We start from the raw sequence: 19264 nt of genomic DNA, 5'->3' as shown, positions 1-19264 counted from the left end.
GGCCTTTGGGCTGGGGCTACGTACCCGGATGTAGTTGGCGTTGATGTAGGAACTCAGAGGGTCGTCAGGGTCTGGTGAGGTCAGGCAGACTCTGCTGTGAGGGTCTGGGGTGAGGGGAGACAGGTGAGGCAGGGGTTTGACATGTGCAATCCCTCTGGCGCAGAGCCTACCTTGTCTGGCGCACTTCAGGGCACCCACATTTCTTCTGGGACTCTTACAGTTTCTTCTTCCCCTGCCCAGTAGCAAAACACTGACCCATCCCCCTGGCCCACTCAGGCAGGTGAGGGCCTTGGCTGGAGAGGAGGGGAGGGAGGAGCCCCGGGTCCTCCCTCTGAGCATCAGTGTCCGCCCCTGCCTGTGTGCCTTGAGCTGCCCTGTACTCACGGCGTCTCCTGTTCTGGAGACGAGAGGGAATTACCTGGGGTGCACATCCTGGACAGCGGGGCCACAAGAGTTTGAGTGTACACTGTCACTGACATGCTGCGTACTCTCGTAGAGCACCCGGCCCTCCTAAGCCTGTGTTCCTGTCTGTAACGTGGGGGTAAAGATGCCTACTTCCTCAGCTTGTAGGGGAGATAAAGGAGGAAACAGCTGTGAAGGGGCTACGTAAACCATAAAGTGCTTACAAATATAAAGGGCTGCTACGACTGGGGGGCAGACGCCGGGGTGAAAGGATCAACGGTTCCATGTCTGGCACGTGACTGTAGGGTCTGAGCAGCAGACACATGTGTACATGAAGTTTTTTTTTTTTTTCTTTCAATCTATTTGCATGTCAAATCCCACAGTAACAGGTTCTCCTAATATCCTGCCCCTCTTCCTAGAGCAGAATTTGTTTTGTTCCAGCCGGGGCCTCCCGGTACGTCAGCCTGCAGAGGCTGGGCCTCAGGTGGGGAGGTTGTGTGCAGCTGGCACGAAGCCGGCCGGGGGCCAGGGCCCTGGGTTCTGGCCTAGCTTTGTCCCCAGCTCACTGTCTTATCCCTTCGCTGGGCCTCGGGCTCTTTCCCGTACAGGGAGGCTGGACTAGAGGCACTCCCAGCAGGCACGGCATGGGGCTCTCAGAGGCAGCAGGTGGGGAGCAGTTAACGGTCCACACCGAGCCAGAGAACGACGTCAGGTCCTGGCTCTGCAACTTACTAGCAGCGTCAATGCAGGCCACTTACTTAACCTCCTGTGCCTCATCTGTAAGGCGGGCACATTCTCCTCCATCACAACCTCGCTCATCTTATTTATTTTTCCCTGAGGAAGGTCAGCCCTGAGCTAACATCTGCGCCAATCTTCCTCTATTTTGCACGCGGGTCGCCACCACAGCATGGCTGACGAGTGGTGCAGGTCTGTGCCCAGGAACCAAACTCAGGCCGCCGAAGTGGAGTGCACCGAACTTAACCACTCCGCCATGGGGTCGGGCACCACAACCTCACTCATCTCGTAAAGGGTAAAGGCGCGAATGTTGGCCAGTCCGTGGAGCAGTCAGTTAGCCAAGCACACAGGAAGCGCTCTGTGTGGGAGGCTGCTGCCGCATTACCGCCATGATCACAAGTTTTACTGGAGGTTAAGAGGTGAAAGGAAAGACCTACACCTGGTAGGAGAATGGGAGGGCACTGGCACAAGCCTTCCCTCTCTAGTCCTGTTTTGCCCCCGCTCCAGTGCCCGAGGTTTTGGCAGGTGATGTGGGGGTGGAGAGGGGCGGAGAGGAAAGGAAGTGGCTCTGGTGACAGCAGGAGTGGAGCAGTGAGCCTCGCATGGGCCGTTGCCCTGCTCCTTGTCGGTGCCTGCCCAGATGAGGGGCCAGACGCCAGGGCCTTTGTATTAAGGAGCCCCTGTGACGGGTGGTCCTGGTTCTACTGACCCTTGACCTGACTCTGTGCCAGGCACTGTGCTCAAGAGCAGGGCTCCTAGATAAACCAGCCACGGTCCCTGCCCCCGAGTGCTGGGCGAACAGACAGGGAGCGTGTGGGCCGAGGGAGCAGAGGGGGCCTCCACTTGGCTAGGGTGACTAGGCTTCCTGGAAGAGGAGGCACCTGGGCTGGGTCTGAAGGACCAGAAAGAGAAGCAGGGGACACCATTCTGTCCGATTCCAGTGCACACGGTGGGGGGGTTGGTGAGAAATGGGCTGGAGAGCACCCTGTTGACAACGGGTCTTCCAAACCATGCTTATAACCCCGAGGATCACAAGGGGGACAATGACAGCGTTCAGAAGGAGAATTACATGACCGGATTTCTGTCTTGCATCATTTTCGTGACACCGCTAGAAGATGGATAGGAGGAGAGACGGTGGAGGTCAGGAGACCAGTTAGGAGATGACTGCAATGCCCCAAGTCAGAAGTGTCAGGGCCAGAGGCCGCCCTGCCCGGCATGCTCCAGGGGCATCGTGTCGGTGCGGTCCATGTAAACGGCGCCCTGGACTGGGCAGCATGGCAGCCCTGAGCCCCAACAGTCATTTGGCAGGGAGGGTGGAGAGGCAGAGCGCGACCTGAGGGCTGCGCAGGTGCGCTCGCACACACTTATTCACTCGCTCGCTCGCTCACATGGGTACAGTGGCTCCATCAACTGTCAGGCGCTGTTTTGGTGCCTGGGACCCAGGGGCAAAGGGACAGAAATCGCTCCCCTGCAGCTTGTCCTGAGTGCTGCAGGCTGGGCGACTGGCCACTCGGTACCCAACTGTCCACAGACCTGTCTCTGCGTCAGACTGTGAGCCGCCTGTGCGCAGAGTCCGTGTCTCATCCATGTCTGAATTCTCAGACCCTGGGGCAGGGGCTCGGCAAATGTGTGCCAAATAAATGAGAGAAGAAACCTCAGGGTGTCCTGGTCTGACCTGCCCTCTCTCACCTCCCTCCCCAAGCCAGTCTCTGAATACACAGGGTCCACTTTTGCTAGCCACAGAGAAGATGTGCTGTTGGTTCAGGGCAGGGCTGGAGGTGGCTCGAGGCCTCTCGACAATTCAGTGGGGACCACGTGGAGTGATGGCCTGGCTCCCACCGTCCCCCATGGCCATTCTGAGTCGCCAGCAAAGCCCTAGGTTCTGGGGCACCCAAGGCCCTCCCTCCAGGTGGGGCGAGGTGAAGGGGTGGGAGCCAGATGAGGGAAGAGGTGCGCAGCCCTGAATAATGCATCCTGGCCTTAAATGGCGCTTTGTTTAACCGGAACTACCTAGAGACTGCGTAACCATAGCAACCACAAGTCGATATTTTAAAAGTTAAAAATAAGTCATGACATCTTACATGTTGTTGGAGATGCTGATGGCGAAACTGCCTTTTTAAAGCCTTGTTACTCCAAAAACCGAGCAGAGTAGGTTTGCGGGGATTCACTTTCAACAAGTCACCCCCAAGCCAGCCCTGGGGCCTGGGGCCAGAACTCAGCAGGGGTGACAGGCACACAGGGGCTTGATGAAAGTTACCTGAAAATGGTACCCCAGGGCTGGAAGAGGAACATTAGGTCACCTGGTCTAACCGCCCCCAAGTGAGGGAAATCTCTCTCAGACCTTCCATGGGACTGTTCACGCAGCCTTGCTTGAACACCTTGAGTGACGGGGAGCTTACTACCTGACAGGCAGCTCTTTCCCTTGTGGGGTAGCTCTGCCTGTTAGAGGACTTAGAATTTGGCCAAACTGAACTCAAGGTGGACAAAAGAGCCCAATTCTGGGGTCACAGAGGCCCAGGTTTGAAACTCAGTTCTGTACTTCCCAGCTGTGTGATTGTGGCTGAGCCACTTAACCTCTCTGAGCCTTAATTCCATCTCCTTAAAATCTGCCCACTCTGAAGAGATAAAGGATGTGAAAACACTTCAGTCACCAGAGGTCTCCTTTCCAGGAGCTGCTGGCATTGTCACTTTCTCTCTGGGTTTCCACAGAGCCCAGCACAACACTTGGCCAGGGCAAGGGTCCAGAGAGAATGCCGTGAGGTGTTTCCCTTCACTGGGCACCCCCACCCTCCACCCCTTCTCCTCCAGTGACCAGCGTCCCAGCACCCTGGCCCAGCTCTGGGGTTAAGGTGTCCCTCAGGGTCAGGGGGCACCTAGGCGAGGATGGGGCACCTGCACCCCCGGGGCACTGAGTACTCACTGGGAAGGATGGTTTTGTACCGGTTCTTCCGCACCAGCCCAGGGATGTCATACTCTTTTGGATCCACAAAGTTCATGGGGATTTCCTGTAGGAGGAGGACACGGGCGTGTGAGCAGCTGTGGGCTGTCCCGCACAGATGTTTGAATCCAGGGGCTGCTGTGCCCCCAACTTCTAGTGCAGGGGCTGGCTTGAGTGCATGCATTCATTCAGCAAACGTTTACTGTTATATGAATGAGTGCACATAAAAAGCATTTAAAAGAGTGCCTGCTGCACGCTGAGTGCATGATAAAAGATATTATTACTATTGGTTATTGAGGGCCAGCCCGGCACATAGTAGACACTCAATAAACAGTTGATGAACAAAGAAGAGCAAGAGAACAAGTGACCTGGCCAGTCACCGCCTTCTTCCACACGCCCTGTGCTGCAGCCAAACTGAGTGGCTTTGCTGATCTGTGTTCCTGCCCTAAGCATCCCCACCTCAGGACCCTGGGCTGTGCCGCTCACTCTGGGGCGACGTCCACCCCATCCTCATCTTCTCATTTCCTGTCCATCTTAAATGCCACCTCCTCCGAGAAGCCTTCCCTGATTTTCTCCAGCAGGAAAGGAGCCTCCATCTGAGCTCCAGGGGCTGTATTTGCCCCTCGTTACCACCGTCTGTGTCAAGCGCTCCAGGTCCAAACTCCTCTGCCTGGCAGGTGAGGTCTTCTTGGATCTGGCCTTTCTTTACCACCAGCTGCTCACAAGAGACCCACTCTCCAGCAGTGCGGTCTGTTTCCTGCTGCTCACAGGCCGTTCTCCGTCTGTCCGTCTGCCTCCCCGGCTGAGCTCATGGCCTTCCACTGGCCCCACCGCTCTTCAGTTCCCCAGATCCTTGCGCCCTGTCAGGTCCACCTCCAGCCCCAGCTCCTGCATCCTGGGGGACGACTCCCCAGCGCCTCTCCCTCTCACTCCCTTCCACCTGGCCCACAGCTGACCGCCCGGCCACATCCACCTCCACAGTGTTTGCTGGTTTTGGATGCACTAAGCTTGGGCTTTGTAAATGAGCATCAGACACACACCTTCTAGGGCTGTTGTGAGAATCAAAAAAATAAAAAACACGTGCAAAAAGCCCGTGGAGTGTGCGTGCAGACCACGCTCCTTTCTCTCTGGGTGCCATCGGCAGGCCCTTCTGCACAGGGCACAGCGAGGACGCGAGCCCTTCCTTCACGGGGAGGTGACAGCAGTGGGGACTTGGAGAGGGAGCTGAGGCTGTGCTAGTCGAGGACGGCTTTCCAGGAGCATCCAGGGTGGGGGATGACGTGAGTAGAGGGACAGGGGGCCTGGTCCCGTTGAAGTGGACAGTCCCTGCAGGGCTGGGGGTGCACAGGGCTGGAAGGGGGGCTGGGGCTGGCCCAACTCGGCTAGGGGAGGCGGTGCCGAGTTCTGGAGAATTGGGAGCAGTGGGTCAGAGGGGCATGGAGGTCTTCTCCAAGGGAGAGCTGTCCGGGCCAGGTGGGGAGCAGGGCAGCCTGGGGAGAGGGGAGCTGTGAGGGAGGCCCGTTGGCTCCCCATCCCTCTGGCTGCTCCCAGGAGGGGCTCTCCCCAAGTGCTCATGGCCTCTCACCCATTCCTGCCCACAGAGGTGGGCGAGTTCCCTGCTCAGTGCGTTTGATTGAGACATCAGCATTTGGGCCCCAGCTCCTGCCTTCCTCCTCCTCCGGGGCCCTCCTTCCAAGAAGGAATTATAGGGGCGCCCATGGGACAGGGCCCGCGATGTGCCAGCACCGCATGGGGCGGGTGCAAAGCTAGTCAATTCTGGGGCGGCATTAGGAAGCTCACTATGGCTACACCCCTAAGCCTCATTTCAAACCCGGCCGTTACCAACAAACAGAAAGGCCACATTGTGGTCTCCGAGGTCTCGGCTGTGTGCTCAGGCAGGTAAAGCAGGGGTGTTATGTACTGGGCCCCTCAAAGTCCACCAGGAGGCAGCTGGAGGCTGCTGCAGAGGTCTGCAGGGCAGGCGATCAGGATCACTGTGAGCTCGAGACTGAGCTAGGCGGGGGGATTTCAAAGGAGGACGAACAGTGCGTGGCGATGTCAGGGGGGACGAGAGTGGGAAACGGGGCTGCCAGAAGAGAAGGCTTCTGGGGCTCCCAAGCACAGCACTGGGCAGTAAGGACGGGGAATGCCACTGCACACCGACCACCCAGACGGGCAATTTGCACACATTATTGATCTCTCTAATCCTTGCAACACCCCTATCAATTTTATCCCCATTTTCCAGGTGAGGAAACTGAGACTCAGAGGGGAAGCAGCTTGCCCATGACAGTGGGCGAGCTGATAAGGAGATGACGTCAAGCTCTCAGATGCTGAGTTCTGGGCACCCCGCTCTGCCACTTGGCCACGTGGGAGATCGACATGAGCAGAAGGGCCGGCCTAGCATGGGGCAGCAGGCCAGGGAGACTCACAAAGAACTCCGCCTGCAGCAGGAAGGGGTCCAGGGCCTTTTCGTGCAGCTCCTCGGCCTGGAGGACACGGGAGGCGCTGAGCAGGTACTCGCGGGCTGACTCCTCGCGTGGGGACATGAGGTAGCCGAAGCCCTCCTCATTGCAGCCCGGGGTGCACATGTCCAGGGTCAGGGAGACGTTGGAGCCCCTCCTGGAAGGACCGGGAAGGGGGATGAGGATCAGGGGCTGGGAGGGCATCAGCTGGGGGCCTTGGAACGGGCAGGCGAGGGAGGGAGCGGTCAGGGCCGGGAATGGGGGGTGGCGCTCTCCAAGGGGGAGTGGGTGTGCCAGCAGCCCTGCCACAAGGAGCACAAGTCTCAGAGCCCAGGCTTGGGCCTGACCTTGTCTCCTGCCTCCTGCAGCAGAGCAGCTAAAGGAGTGGGGGCCGGGACCCCAGTTACAAAGGTTCCATCCCACACAATTCAACGCAGCCCTCCCCGGGCTCTCCTCTGTCACTGCTGGGGGCAGTTCCAGGCCCTGTGGCCCTGGGAAGCTCACAGAGAGGGCACCTGCCTAGAGCAGACATGCCGGGCTCGGCCCCTGCATGACGGTCCTGGGGCCTGGCCATCGGGGATGAGGCTGCCAGTGAGTCAAGGACATCTTATCCAGGAAAGGCCAGGACCCTTGGCCATCAGGGAGAGAGCAAGCCCCAGGGGCAGCAGAGTGGCAGCAAGGACGGCTACACTGGACAAACTCTACTGTGTTCAGTATTCTAAGGCACAGGACGGGAAGGGCCCTCATCACATAGGAAGGGAAACTGAGTCCCAGAGAGGAGACAAGAATTGCCCAAGCTCACGCAGTAAGGGGGTGGCAGAGCTGAAACAAAAAGGTAGGTTTCCTGACTCCTCATCGAGCGCTCTTTCCATGACATCATGAGGGCAAGTCAAACCTGGGGTGATCTGGCTTATCCATCGAGGCTCTGAAAAGAGGCTGTGGACACCTCCCAGAGAGTGCTCTGAGGAACACTATGAGACACTCTACGAAGTCAGGGTCTGTGATTGAGTGACTTTGAGGAATGCCACACACTACCCCATGCTGATTTACCATGAACTCAAACATGTTAAAGGCTCTGACAAGTCCTGCAGTAAAGAAACCTACCCAAGCTTACTTGAGCACAGGAGTGTACGTGAGAGTGTGCACATGTGTATACCTGTGTAAGCCTATGTGCTCATGAGCAGTGACAGTATTTCTTAGCATTCACCTTGGGGCATTCTGCTCTACATGAATCAGACCTGGAGAACATGTGTCTGCACTGACTGACTATGAGATCCACTCCGCTCTGTCCTGGGCACTGGGTGTCAGACTCAGGCATCTGCCCTTCTGATCAGGAGCTGGGAGCCCCAGGGCCCGTGGAGCCCACCCCTCCCCCACCCCTCCCACCTCTCCTGCAGACCCATGGACTTGACGGTCAGTGAGGCGGGGTCGGCCTCAGGCTTGATGTCCATCGTGCAGTCAAACACAGGAGTCTCGGGGACAGGGTCCAGGTCCAGGAAGTCATCCTCGACCTTCTCTTCCATCCACTCCGAGTAAGTGAAGGAGGGCTGGCGGCTCACCGACTGGCGCCTGTCCTCGGGGGGCAGCGGGGCAGAAGGCTCTGGGGGAGCCCTCAGGAGGTGCCACACCTAGTTGGGGGCATATGGCTTCATGGACCTGGGACCATGCCGGCTGCCCCCTGGGTGACCGGGTGCCCATGGGATTGAGCCCCCTGCCCCTCCATGTGTCCAGAGCAGCTCTGCTCCCTGGGGAGCTGTCTGCACGGCACTGCCCCTCACCTGGATGCGAGGAGGCTCCATGCCCCACCTTGTCCTCCCCGCCCCCACCCTCCCTGACCCTGGTGGATTCAGTTTCTTGTGGACCGAGGTCTCCTTGCTGGGGTGTGGGTTTCCCACTCCAGTCTTCTCCCTGCCTCAGCCCCTTCCCCATTCTAGAACACTGCAAACCAATTTTGAGAAGGCAGGTGCCTCTCCCCCCAGGCTGGGCCCACGTGGAGAAGGAGACAGATACCCCATCCTTGGCCCCACCCAGAACGTCTAGCCTGTAGGTCAGAGGGGAGCAGGTGGGGACCAGGCCTCAGGGTCAGAGGAGGGAAGCCCTGAGGTGGGGTCAGGAGGTGCCTTACCAGGGTAGTGACAAGGACCACGGTCAGAGAGACTAGCAGCAGACTGGGGAGGTCCCAGGTCCCAATGCCCAGCCAGGCCTGGGGGACATCAGACAAACAGTCAGGGTGGCGGTGGGGACCTAGTTCTCATCTGTTTCAACAAGGACAAAACCGAGCCCTGAAAACTTTGGACCAGGTCTGTGTGGGGGCAGGGAGAAGCGCTGCAGGGGCCTGGAAACATCTTCTGAACTCAGAGGAGCCCCATGTGGGGGCCGGTGGGACTGGAGGCCCCAACCACTCCCTCCTGCCCCGGGGCTCTGCGAGCTGACTCACCGTGGGTCCCAGCTGTTCCAGGAGCGCCAGCAAGGAGGAGAGGAGGTCTGTGGCGTTCTGCGACCAGAGGGGGCTGTAGCCACTGAGCCAGAGCATCCCGCAGGCAAGCTGGGGTGGCGGGGTGGCCGGCTGAGTTTGGTGCCTGGGCTCCTGCCTCCCATATACCCCCTCAGAGCTCACTCCAGCCTGGCACCCTAAGGTCCAGACTGAGCAGCTGAGGGAAGGGCCCAGCTACTGTGTGTCCAGAGGAGGCCTCAGGGCTCGACCAAAGGGAGCCAAGAGAAAGCCCTTCCCAGAGGGGACCTCCCGGGTCCATACAGGAAAGGGGAGGGCTCCCAGAGATGCCTCCAGAGACAGGAAGTCCTCAGAGAGACCCCTGTTCCTGCTTCTGGGGCTGGGGAGGGGGGCTGGGAGAGGCTACTATTGAGGCTGTAGCTCAGAACTCCAGCCTCCTCCTCACAGCAGCCCGTGGGCTGGGCGTCACTGAAGGACACCAGGGAGGCCCCTCATCCCTCCGTGTCCCCAGGCGGCCATGTTGGGAGGAAGTGGAGGGCTGTCCCTCCACCGGCCCCCTCTCCAGGCCCTGTGAGGCCTGTGGTGTCCTTACCAGGACCTGAGAGGCAGCCAACAGGCACAGGCTGCTCCTGACAGTGAGGGAGTGGCTCCCGGCGCCTTGAGGTGGCGGCTCCTGAGCTGGCTCTGAGGGCGGTGAAGGAGGTGGGGGCGGCGGCATCTCTCTCTCTGAGTCGGTGAGCCCCTCGGCCTGGTCCAGCGCCTCCATCACTCCCGGCTCGGGGAGACCTGTGGAGGGTGGACACGCGGGCCCATGACTCGGGCCTGCCGACCGACCGGGCGGGCCTCCTCCCGGGCTGCTGGGGCTCCTGGAGCCAGGAGCAGTCAGCGCGGCTCCACTTTCCGCAGTCACCCTCGATCAGCAAAGCAGTGTTCACCTACCTTCGTCAGAAAGAGCTCAGTGTGGGTGGACAAATTATTTCTCTTTTATTTCTCCAGTAACAGAGTTAAAATGGCAGGAGGCTTTTCGGGGAGTTAACATCGTCGTGTTTACGCAGCTTCATTCTTTCCCATTTCTTAAGGAAACAAAAAACCACCACCTCAAACTCAATTAAAAGAGAGAGAGAGAGAGAAAGACACAGCATAACCAGGCCGTGACCCTGCACAGCCCACCCACGCTGCCCTCTGGATTTTTCTCTCTCATGGTCTGTGTCCTGACTGGGCCTGGAGGCTGGACACTTGACAAGGTCACAGCCACGCACCCCTTCCCCACTGAGCAGAGTGGGGCGGTCAGGGTGGTGAGGAGGACAATCTTGGTGTGGCAAGATTGATACCAAATGTTTGGGATCCAGTTCTGGGTCTGTCTCTAGTTGTGTGACCTTCGGAGAGTCTCCCCCTCTCTGGGCCTCAGTTTCCACACCTGGAAAATGGGGTTTGGGCTCAACCCTTGGGTTTCTAACTGTGCTTTATGGAGCTCTAGCATGTTCTCAGGTGTACCAGGTCTTACCAGGTGTGCTGGGTCCCTCTGCCCATTCCCATTCCACATACTGGGTTTCCTCTAAGATGATTTCAAGACAGGATTATTCCACTACTATAAATGTCGGAGCACCGCTGGCTCAGATCTGAGGCCCCGGCTGTAGTGTGGGGATGCTGGCAGCAGCCACCCTGGTGAGTCCTGGATGCTGGAACCTCCCATCTAAATGCACATGGATCAGTCTACTGCCAAGAAGAGAGGGACCTGAAAAACGGCTGTGTACAGTGTGAGTGGGGACAGGACTGTCCACACATCACCGTGTATAAGGGACAATGGTCTCCTTTTCTGCTTGGGTGACACTGGAACACCCACAGCCAAGCCCACGTGAGGCCAACCTAGCGGCCTGCTCGCTCATAGGACAAATATTCTGCAAGCACCTCTCGGGGCTTGGATCAACAGTACAAAGAGCCCAGGTCCTGGAGACAGCTGTAGCTCCACCACAGGCTCCTCCTTCCCAGACGCTGACCCTGGACTGGACGGCTCCCCACCTGCTGGGTCCCAGCCGCACTCCTGGATTCCTCAGCTGGGCCCATCCCCCGTGCATCGCACATGCTCTTCCCTCTGCAGGGAACATCCCTGCAGCCCCCTGCCCCGCTCCCTTAGTTAAGTTAACTCCTACCCAGCCTGTAGCACTCTGTCCGAGGTCTCCTGAAGTGGGTCCTCCCCTGTCACATACGCCTAGCACCCCCACCTCTCCTTCATACACCAGCAGCAGCGAGACACCCGGATGGGCAAGGCCCAGCCTTGAGGCTTCACATGGGTTAATTCAGCCATAGTACCCCACGAAGCTGGGACAATTACCCTCATTTTACACAAGAGGAAGATGCGGTGCCAAGGGGTTCAGAGGGCTGCCCAAGGTCCCCTAGCTAATAAGCGGTCGAGGTGGGTTCAAACAGAGGCAGCTGGACGGGCTCTGGGTTACGTTACACTCACTACGGCTTGTGAAATTCTTGTTGAACACCGTCTCCCTCCCTCACCGGTCTGTACGTTCTATCGAGGGCAGGAGCGCAATCAGATTTGCTCATCAGGATTGTCCGCGGCATCTAGCACAAGTCCTGGCAAGTGAGTCTGCAACAAATAGTCCCTAAAGGAGCGAATGATGACGGGGAAGTGATAAGCTTTTACTCAGTTTTCTTAACAGACACATGGGGGTAATAACACATTCTTGGAACAGCGGTGATGAAGACTGGAGACACTGGAGACAAAACACCCAGCAGGGTACCTGGCATCTAGCAGGTACTCAATAAATGTCATATTAGAATCATAACAATCACAAAGGTGTAAAGCGACGAGGGAACACATGTGCACAACACAGTGCTGTAAGCGAAAATTCCAAGCACCGGAGGAGCCTAAGGCACCCACCTCTGCCCATGGAGGCACAGTTCCTACCACGTGAGCAGCCAGCTCAGATGCCGGCCAGAAAGGTGAAGAAGGAAAAGCTGCTGCTAGGAGCTGGAGCCTGTAGGAAGTCAAGAGTTTCCACTATTCAGAAGCAGAGGGCTGACTGCTCAAGTGGCAAGGCCTCTACCCACACCCTCGGACAAAGCAGTCTGTGCGTGATGCCAAACACGGATGGGGAAGGGCTCTGGGCCCGGGGCCGCCCGGCTCGGCTCTGCAAAGCATGCACAGGGACTGAGGGCAACCCCTCCTCGCTGGGTCTCAGTTTCCTCATCTGTAAGAAGAGGGGCTCGTGCTAGAACGCAGTGCTTCTCAGATGCTTCTGCCGTCCTCCGAGGAGAGGGGACGCGGGTCTTTGGGGAATAACAGCCAGCTCACATGACCTTGGACTTGGCTGCTTCGTTTTAAAATTCGTGGGCGCTCCTTAAAATTCTAGTCGATGGTATATCTGTAGTTGTTTTGATATTAAAGTAATATTCTTTTCCCCCTCCCAAAGCCTCCAATCTAATTGATGCTTTAGGAAAATGTGCTACAGTTAGCCTGAGGGGGCTGTCCTCAGGGGTACACGACCCCCAGGGTGAGAAGCACGGAGGCTGCTGCAATGAAAGCTCCCACCGCCGTCACAGACGACTCTGGAGACGAATATTTAATGACACGGCAAGAAATTTCGATGGTACGGAGCGAGAAAGGCAAGGCAGTATGCTCTCTGGGCCTTAAAAATGAAGACAGTACAACTGTGCATATACAAAGGTGGAGAGCACCTGATGTGTGCCGGGAGGTTAGCACCAACACTGCTTGTCCGGCGTGCAGCCGAGCGAACACCGGGCACACAGGAAGCACTCAATAAATGTCGGATACGGTAGATGGGAAGAACAGAAGCCAGGTAATGACAACAGTTCTTTGGAGGAGGGTGAGATTAAAAGTGATTTTTTTCCATTATTCATATATTCTAAATTTCCTCCAATAAACACATACCTATACAAATAAATATATTTTATACATACATACACATATATATTTGTAGTGAGAAAAAATATTTTAAAAAAGAGATGACTATTCTGAGTTCAGATACCATGAGGCCTAGTTAACATTCTTGGTTCCGGGGCCCTGACTCCCACCTGTCACATCTATGTCACATGGGGGGTCACAAGAGACTGAGAGAGCGCGTGTGGTTCTGTGAGACGCACCCAGCAGCGGACAGCCACTCAGAACCAGGCTGCCCGATGATGTGGGATCATCGCTCCTGTGAACGAAGGATGGCAGGTTAACTGCCTCGCGCCTCGTGGGCGTGGAAGGAAAACCGCAGGCTGGCAGGGCCCTGTATGCACATCTCAGAGACAGAGGTGGAGGCTGTTTTTTTGTTTTTATTTTTAAATCCACAGGGTACCTGGCAGCCCTGGGGGCCGGATGACTCCGACTGACAGGAATTCACGGGGCGCCTGGCAGGTGCCTACCCTTCAGAGCAGGGTGTACTGAAAAGCTTTTCTGGGCAGAAATCTAACATTTCTTTACTCAGGAAGACACATTCTTGAACACACACTACATTCCGCATATCATTTTGGAGGGGATCCATGGACCTCAGGTTAAGAACCCCTGATCTGAGGCAGGGTGGGGAGCTGAGGTCTGTGACGGAAAGTGGTGGAAGGGGGAGGTGGAGCACTGGGCTGGCTCTAGTCTCTGCTCACTCATGGGTGAGTCCCACACACATTTACTGAGCACCACTCATGTACTTAGCCAAGCAGTGGGCTACGCTGAAAACAGTCCCTGCATGCGCGGACCACTGTGGTCCCGGGCCCTTGTCCTTCTGTCCTCCGGTCCTGCTCCTAGAGATGACGTCAGCTCTTCTGCTTGTCCCGCTTACCCTTCCACTCGCTGGCATGTTCCGGGAACGGTGATGCCACCTCGCCCGCAGGCCCTGTGCAGGCCCAAGCTCTTCTGCGCACGCAGGTCATCCGCTTCCCTCGGCGGCCCTGGGAGGCAGACATTCTCATCTCCGGCCCAGCTTTGTGGGTGAGAGGCGGCTGCTTGTGTCAAGGGCTGGCTTTCCAATAGTTCACAGCGAGGTGGCTGCTCTGCCACGCATGAAACCCTGACTCAGAGGTGGCTGCTGGTGGTGACCGCACGTCGGGCTCCTCGTGGGCTCGCCTCTTGCACAGGGTGAAGGAGATTTTCCAGATACAGAAGTCAAGGCTTAGTGAGGTTAAGTGGCTTGCCCAAGTGCGTACAGACCAGGAATTTGAACCCGGGGCTTCCCGACACCAGGTGGTCTTTTCATTTTGCCATACTGCTTCTCAGGAAAGGGTTACGGCAGCGAAAGCAGGAGAATGGGGAGAGCCTGGGAGGGAGGGAGAGAAGGGGGAGGGGTCCCTGCATGTGGGGAACCTTGAACTCCAACCCACTGCACAGGGGTGGCGGTGGTGCAGATTTTGTGCCTGATTCCTGGCTGATGGCTCCTCAAAGGCTCTACGACATGGAGGGAGGGAGTACCGGAAGGCAGGAGCTCAGTATCCCAGGCCAAAGCTCCAGCGACCTGAGTAAGGCCTGCAGACAACTGGCCTGCAGATTTTCCCAGGGGCGTGTGGAAGCACCACGATCCCTCTTCTGTCACCTAGCGCCTGAATCCCACCAGCAGACTGCAGCTACCGTGTGCCTTGGGGCTGGGGCCGCCTGAGCTCCAGAACCCGTGGCTGCTCCTGTCAGTGACTCATTCTTGGAGCTCCCAGGCTGCCAGCCCACTGGAACTGGAGCGGAAGGCTGGCTCAGCCTGTTCCTGTTTACATGACAAGGGAGGTTCTGGCCCATTCAGCTTTTCTTCCCTTCCCAAACACGGCCAGGAGTGACCTCCCAGCCATGCCCACATAGTCACAGGGGGCCCTGACCAAAAGAACATTACATTCAGTCCTGCCTGGGCTTCTAGAACCGCAGACGGTCAGAGCCTGACAGGCCCTGAGGGGCATCTGGTCTAGCCTGCTAAATTCTCAGATGGGGAAACCAAGGCCCAGAGAGGGGAGGTGGCTTGCCCAAGGTCAACAGCCAGCCAATGGCAGAGCCAGGATGTCAGCTGCTACCATGCCGCCATCAGCCAATACATACTGAGAGCTCACCACGTGCCGGGCTGCTGTACGTGCATCACATATATTAACATCTTTAGTCCCTACAACAATCCTAGAAGTAGGTGCTGCTCTCACTCATTTCACAGATGAAGAAACTGAGGCACAGGGAAGTCAAGTCACTCAGCCACGGTTGGCTAATGGATGGGAAAGCTAAGACTAGAACCCAGGCAGTGTGTCTCCAGAGCCCATTCTGTTAACCCAAACACGAGATGAAACTCACTCAAGTCTTCTCCTCTCAACACCACAGCATCTGTGAGAAATGTCCAGCTCTCCCGCCCCTCAATGCCTCAGAAATATGGCCTCGTCCATCTGGGAGATGGGGCCGGGCTCCACAGCCCATTGCTGCATCTGAAACCCTGCCATCAGACTTGGACCCTTGTTTATGGGATTATGGCTCCTCCTCGTCACGGGGATGGAGGGGCGTGTGGGAGGGATGACGGGCAAAACCCGAGCAGTTTTCTACCAGCTCCCACCTGTGGAGGGTTGACCACAGGGAAGGCTCGCCCTGCATTCTGCTCCTGCTCTGCCAGCTCTGAGCCAGGCACATCACAAGCCCTATGAGACTCAATACCCACAACCACGCTGTGGGTTGACATTATTGTCCACATTTCACACGTGGAGCCACGGAGGCACAGAGAAGTTCAGTGACTTGATCAGGGTCACAGGACCAAGAAGTGGCAGAACTGGGAATGGAACCCAGGCCTGTGGGCCTTCATAGTCCCAGACCTTCCTGCTATTCCACAGAAAGATCTGGAAACCCACAGGGGTGGGGCAGGCTGACCGGGCCTATTTTGAAGTTTTGCTTGGGTAGGCCCCAAATGCAGAACCAAAGGATGAGCTGCCAGGGGCACACTGAGAGGGGGTGGAAGAATCTAGAAGGAAGAGGCCCGACCAGCCACATTTGCCATCACGATCGTCACTCCTCAGCGCTGTGCCGGGCCCTGAGAGGGCGAGCCTGGCACTGCTGTGGTCTCTGTCCCCACTGCTTCAGCGGCCCCCGTTTTCTGCGACCTTTTCGGCGGATGTGTAGCAGGCAGACTAGGAGTCAGAAGGGGTGTGATGCGAGGAGAGAAGATTCCCCAGAATGATGTTTTCACCTGGCAAACACGTCCCGCACGCCTGCTCCATCCCTCGGGCTGTCGTGTGTCTCCATCCTGACGCTGACCAGCAGGACTCCTGGGAGCGGTGTGCTAACAGTCCTGATGGAAAACACTTCCAGCCCCTCTGGGCAAAGGCTGATGGTGGGTGTGGGGCTCTGGGAATCTGCACTGGCTCCCCACAACCCCTCTGCCTCATCGGTCCTGCTGAGTGTGAGCAACGAGGCTGGCAGATCCCCGGAAGGAGGCAGTGAGACGGCAAGGACCTGGCTTGGCAGCGAGTCAGTGCTTGAGGCCTCTTGGCAGGTAAGCTGGCTGCGGGCAGGGCCTGGTCCTGTTCATCCATGCATTCCCCAGGCAGGCAGGAGGGCAGGGGAAAAGGAAACCAATTGTGGCATAAGAGGATTCTGGAACAGAACGTGAGTGCTCACCATTTCTTAGCTACACGCGTTGGGCAAGCTGTGTACCTCCTGTAAGTGGATTCCCATGGTGGTCTCCAGAGGTGTCCGCGAGCCCTTCAACAGCCCTCCCACTGCCCTCCCATCAACCGGGGGAGTCTATGCCCCTCCCCTCAAACTGGGTGACGGCCTTAACGACAGGAATGAGGCAAGTGCTGCCGTGTGACGTCGAGGTGAGAAAAGTCCACGTAGCTTCTGCTGCATCTCTCAGGAGACCTGCTCTGAGACCTGCAGCAGCCACATAAAAAAATCTGGCTGTCCTGAGGCTGTCTGGTGCAGAGAGGAGAGAGCCAGAGAGCAGAGAGCGCGAGGACGTGAGAGTGCGTGTGTCAGACGCAGTGGGGGCTCCGGACGCGCGAATGCTGAATCAAGCTGTCAGCGCCACACTCAGCACGTGGGCTGGTGAGGCCGGAGGGCACCTGCACCTTAGCCTGAGCGGATGGTCAAAAGTCATCTGTATAGGACTTCCGGGTGCTGCGTTTAAAATCGACGTTCTGGGAACTCACCTCAAGCAAGGTGAGGGAGCTGTGCCAAGAAGCGGGGGCGTGTGGCTGTACTATTCTCCCTCCTGCCCTATGGAGAACACTCCAGAACTCTCCAGTGACTCTTCAAGCTGGAGACATGGTTCTCAGAGCGACACAAGGGGCAGGCCTGAGGGTCTGCGGTTTGGGCTAACAACCTCTGGACTCGGACCCAGGCAGCTAGGCTCCAGCATCTTTTTTTTCTTGGTGAGGAAGATTGTCCCTGAGCTAACATCTGTGCCAGCCTTCCTCTATTTCGTATTCAGGACAGTGCCACAGCATGGCTTGATAAGCAGTGTGTAGGTCCGTGCCCGAGATCCGAACCTGCGAACCCTGGGCCGTCAAAGCAGAGCACACAAACTTAACCACTATGCCACTGGGCAGGCCCCTCAGCATCTGTTTTCCCAACCAGACTGTGCTGTCTGCCCCAGGCAGGGCCTCCGCTGCTGCTTCTCCCTCCCTGTCAGGGGAAGTCAGCCTGACAAGGCGCTTCAGCCCCTCCCAGAATGGAGGGGACAGGCCTTCTCCCCTTGGCATAGTCTGTCACACCCTGGTATGGGGGGCTCTGCTGGGGGGCGGGGAGGGGTTGGCCGAGAAAAGCAGGATTGGGATGAAGATGAGGCGAAGAGGTCTTGGGACCAAGGGTGTCTGGTGCTTAGTCTGGAGAGGGGGAGGCTGGGGGCAGGGGCTGCTGAACGCTGTTTGTGGCCACTTGAGAGGCTGGGCCAGGGAAGGGGGCACACAAGAGGCAAGACGGGACCCCTGTGCAGATGCTCTCGGTGAGCGGATGCTCTCCAAGTTAACAAGACTTCCAAGTAACAAGAAATATCCCCAGGATCTGACGCTGCAAGTCCATACTGCAGGTCTTCCTGTCCCCACCAGTGGCCTTGTTTCCAGGGAGGCGGCTTTTGGTAATGGCTCTCAGCAAAAGCTCTGGAGTCACACAGACTTAGGTTTGGGGCCCAACTTTGCCATTTACTACTTCTGTGACCTCGGGTAAGTGACTTACTCCCATCGCTGGACAACAGAGACACTAAGACTTGCCTGTGGGATTCTGAGGGTACCATAAGGTCGAACGTGCAAAGTGCTTAGTCTGGGGCCGGCACTCGGTGAACGCTAGTGGCAGAATTGAGAGAGAAGGGGAGACAGGAAGGGAGGGGAGTGTGAGGAAGAGGCTGCAATAAGGACTCCCCCTTTCATCGGCCAGGTGAGGCCCCAGAGGGACAACGGGTGCCCTGCCCCACATGGGCAGGGGCTTTGAGGCTGCTGGCTGGCAACCGGGGTCACTGGATGGGGTGGGCATGGACTGGGGGTGGCAGAAGTGGGGCAGCTTTGTCTCTGCCAGTTAATTAAATCCAGAATGCTAACAAGCTTTCAAAACACAACATGACTCGAGTACCCTTGGATGGGATATAACACAATGGTTCTGTCTGAAACTACAAACAGCTTTGTTCCTGCAAACAAAGGCTCAGTTCTCTGTGCCTCTCCAGAGCGGGGCCAGAAGTACAAGGGTGAAAAGGGTCGGTGAAACTCTGAGGGTGCAGCCCCCCCCAGCTGCCCACACCGAGAACTGAAAGAACCGACAGAGAGGCCCCCCGGCGATGGGGACTTGAGGTGCCAGGTGCCTGACACTTAAACATGAATGCATAGGGAGGAAGGGACAGACTCGAGAGAGCATCTTGGTCCACCCTCCCATTTCACAGAGCAGGAAACTGAAATCCAGAGAGTAAGAGGCAGGACCAGGATCGGCACGTGTGTGTTTAACCCTCTCGTTCTGTTCTTGCTCATTAGGCCAGCGTGAGAAGTTTCCTGGGGGCTGCCTGGGGGGTCTGTGAAGGGCCGAGGCCTGAGCCCCATGGCAGCAAAAGCCTGGGTCCTGGCTTGGGGTTCTTCCGTGGGTCCTGGTCAGTGCCCTCAGAAGTCTAAGGAAGTCCAGATGATAGGAAGTGGAGCAAGAGCCAAGTGAGACCCCCAGGACAGCAAACCCCAAACCGCCGGGCTGCCACCCTCAGACAGCCCTCTGCCATGGGGAGGCTCACAATGCTGGCAAAGCGTCGAGAGGCCCAGGGGCAGTCCTGCCTCTGCCTCTGCAGGCTGTGTGGCTCTGGGCATCTAAGTGCCCCCGTGGGCCTCAGAGACCTTCTGTAAATTCAAAGA

The 19264-nt window shown here is 57.4% G+C and overlaps 1 protein-coding gene across 1 annotated transcript in view; it reads right to left on the bottom strand.

Annotated features, from left to right (window-relative positions):
- Positions 1–19264, bottom strand: part of PTPN5 (protein tyrosine phosphatase non-receptor type 5) — a 42240-nt gene that overhangs the window by 3815 nt on the left and 19161 nt on the right. The window contains exons 4-10 of the mRNA XM_046685498.1: positions 9582–9775; positions 8975–9082; positions 8663–8740; positions 7924–8165; positions 6505–6694; positions 4058–4142; positions 25–104 (exon numbers count right to left, since the gene is read on the bottom strand). Of these exons, the coding sequence (XP_046541454.1) occupies positions 25–104; positions 4058–4142; positions 6505–6694; positions 7924–8165; positions 8663–8740; positions 8975–9082; positions 9582–9775 (977 nt within the window). The remainder of the gene's footprint in view (positions 1–24; positions 105–4057; positions 4143–6504; positions 6695–7923; positions 8166–8662; positions 8741–8974; positions 9083–9581; positions 9776–19264) is intronic.

Source organism: Equus quagga, chromosome 14 (assembly GCF_021613505.1).
Source record: "Equus quagga isolate Etosha38 chromosome 14, UCLA_HA_Equagga_1.0, whole genome shotgun sequence".
Lineage (NCBI taxonomy): Eukaryota > Metazoa > Chordata > Mammalia > Perissodactyla > Equidae > Equus > Equus quagga.
Note: the sequence above shows the minus strand (reverse complement) of the source record. Positions and strands in the feature narration are given on the sequence as shown.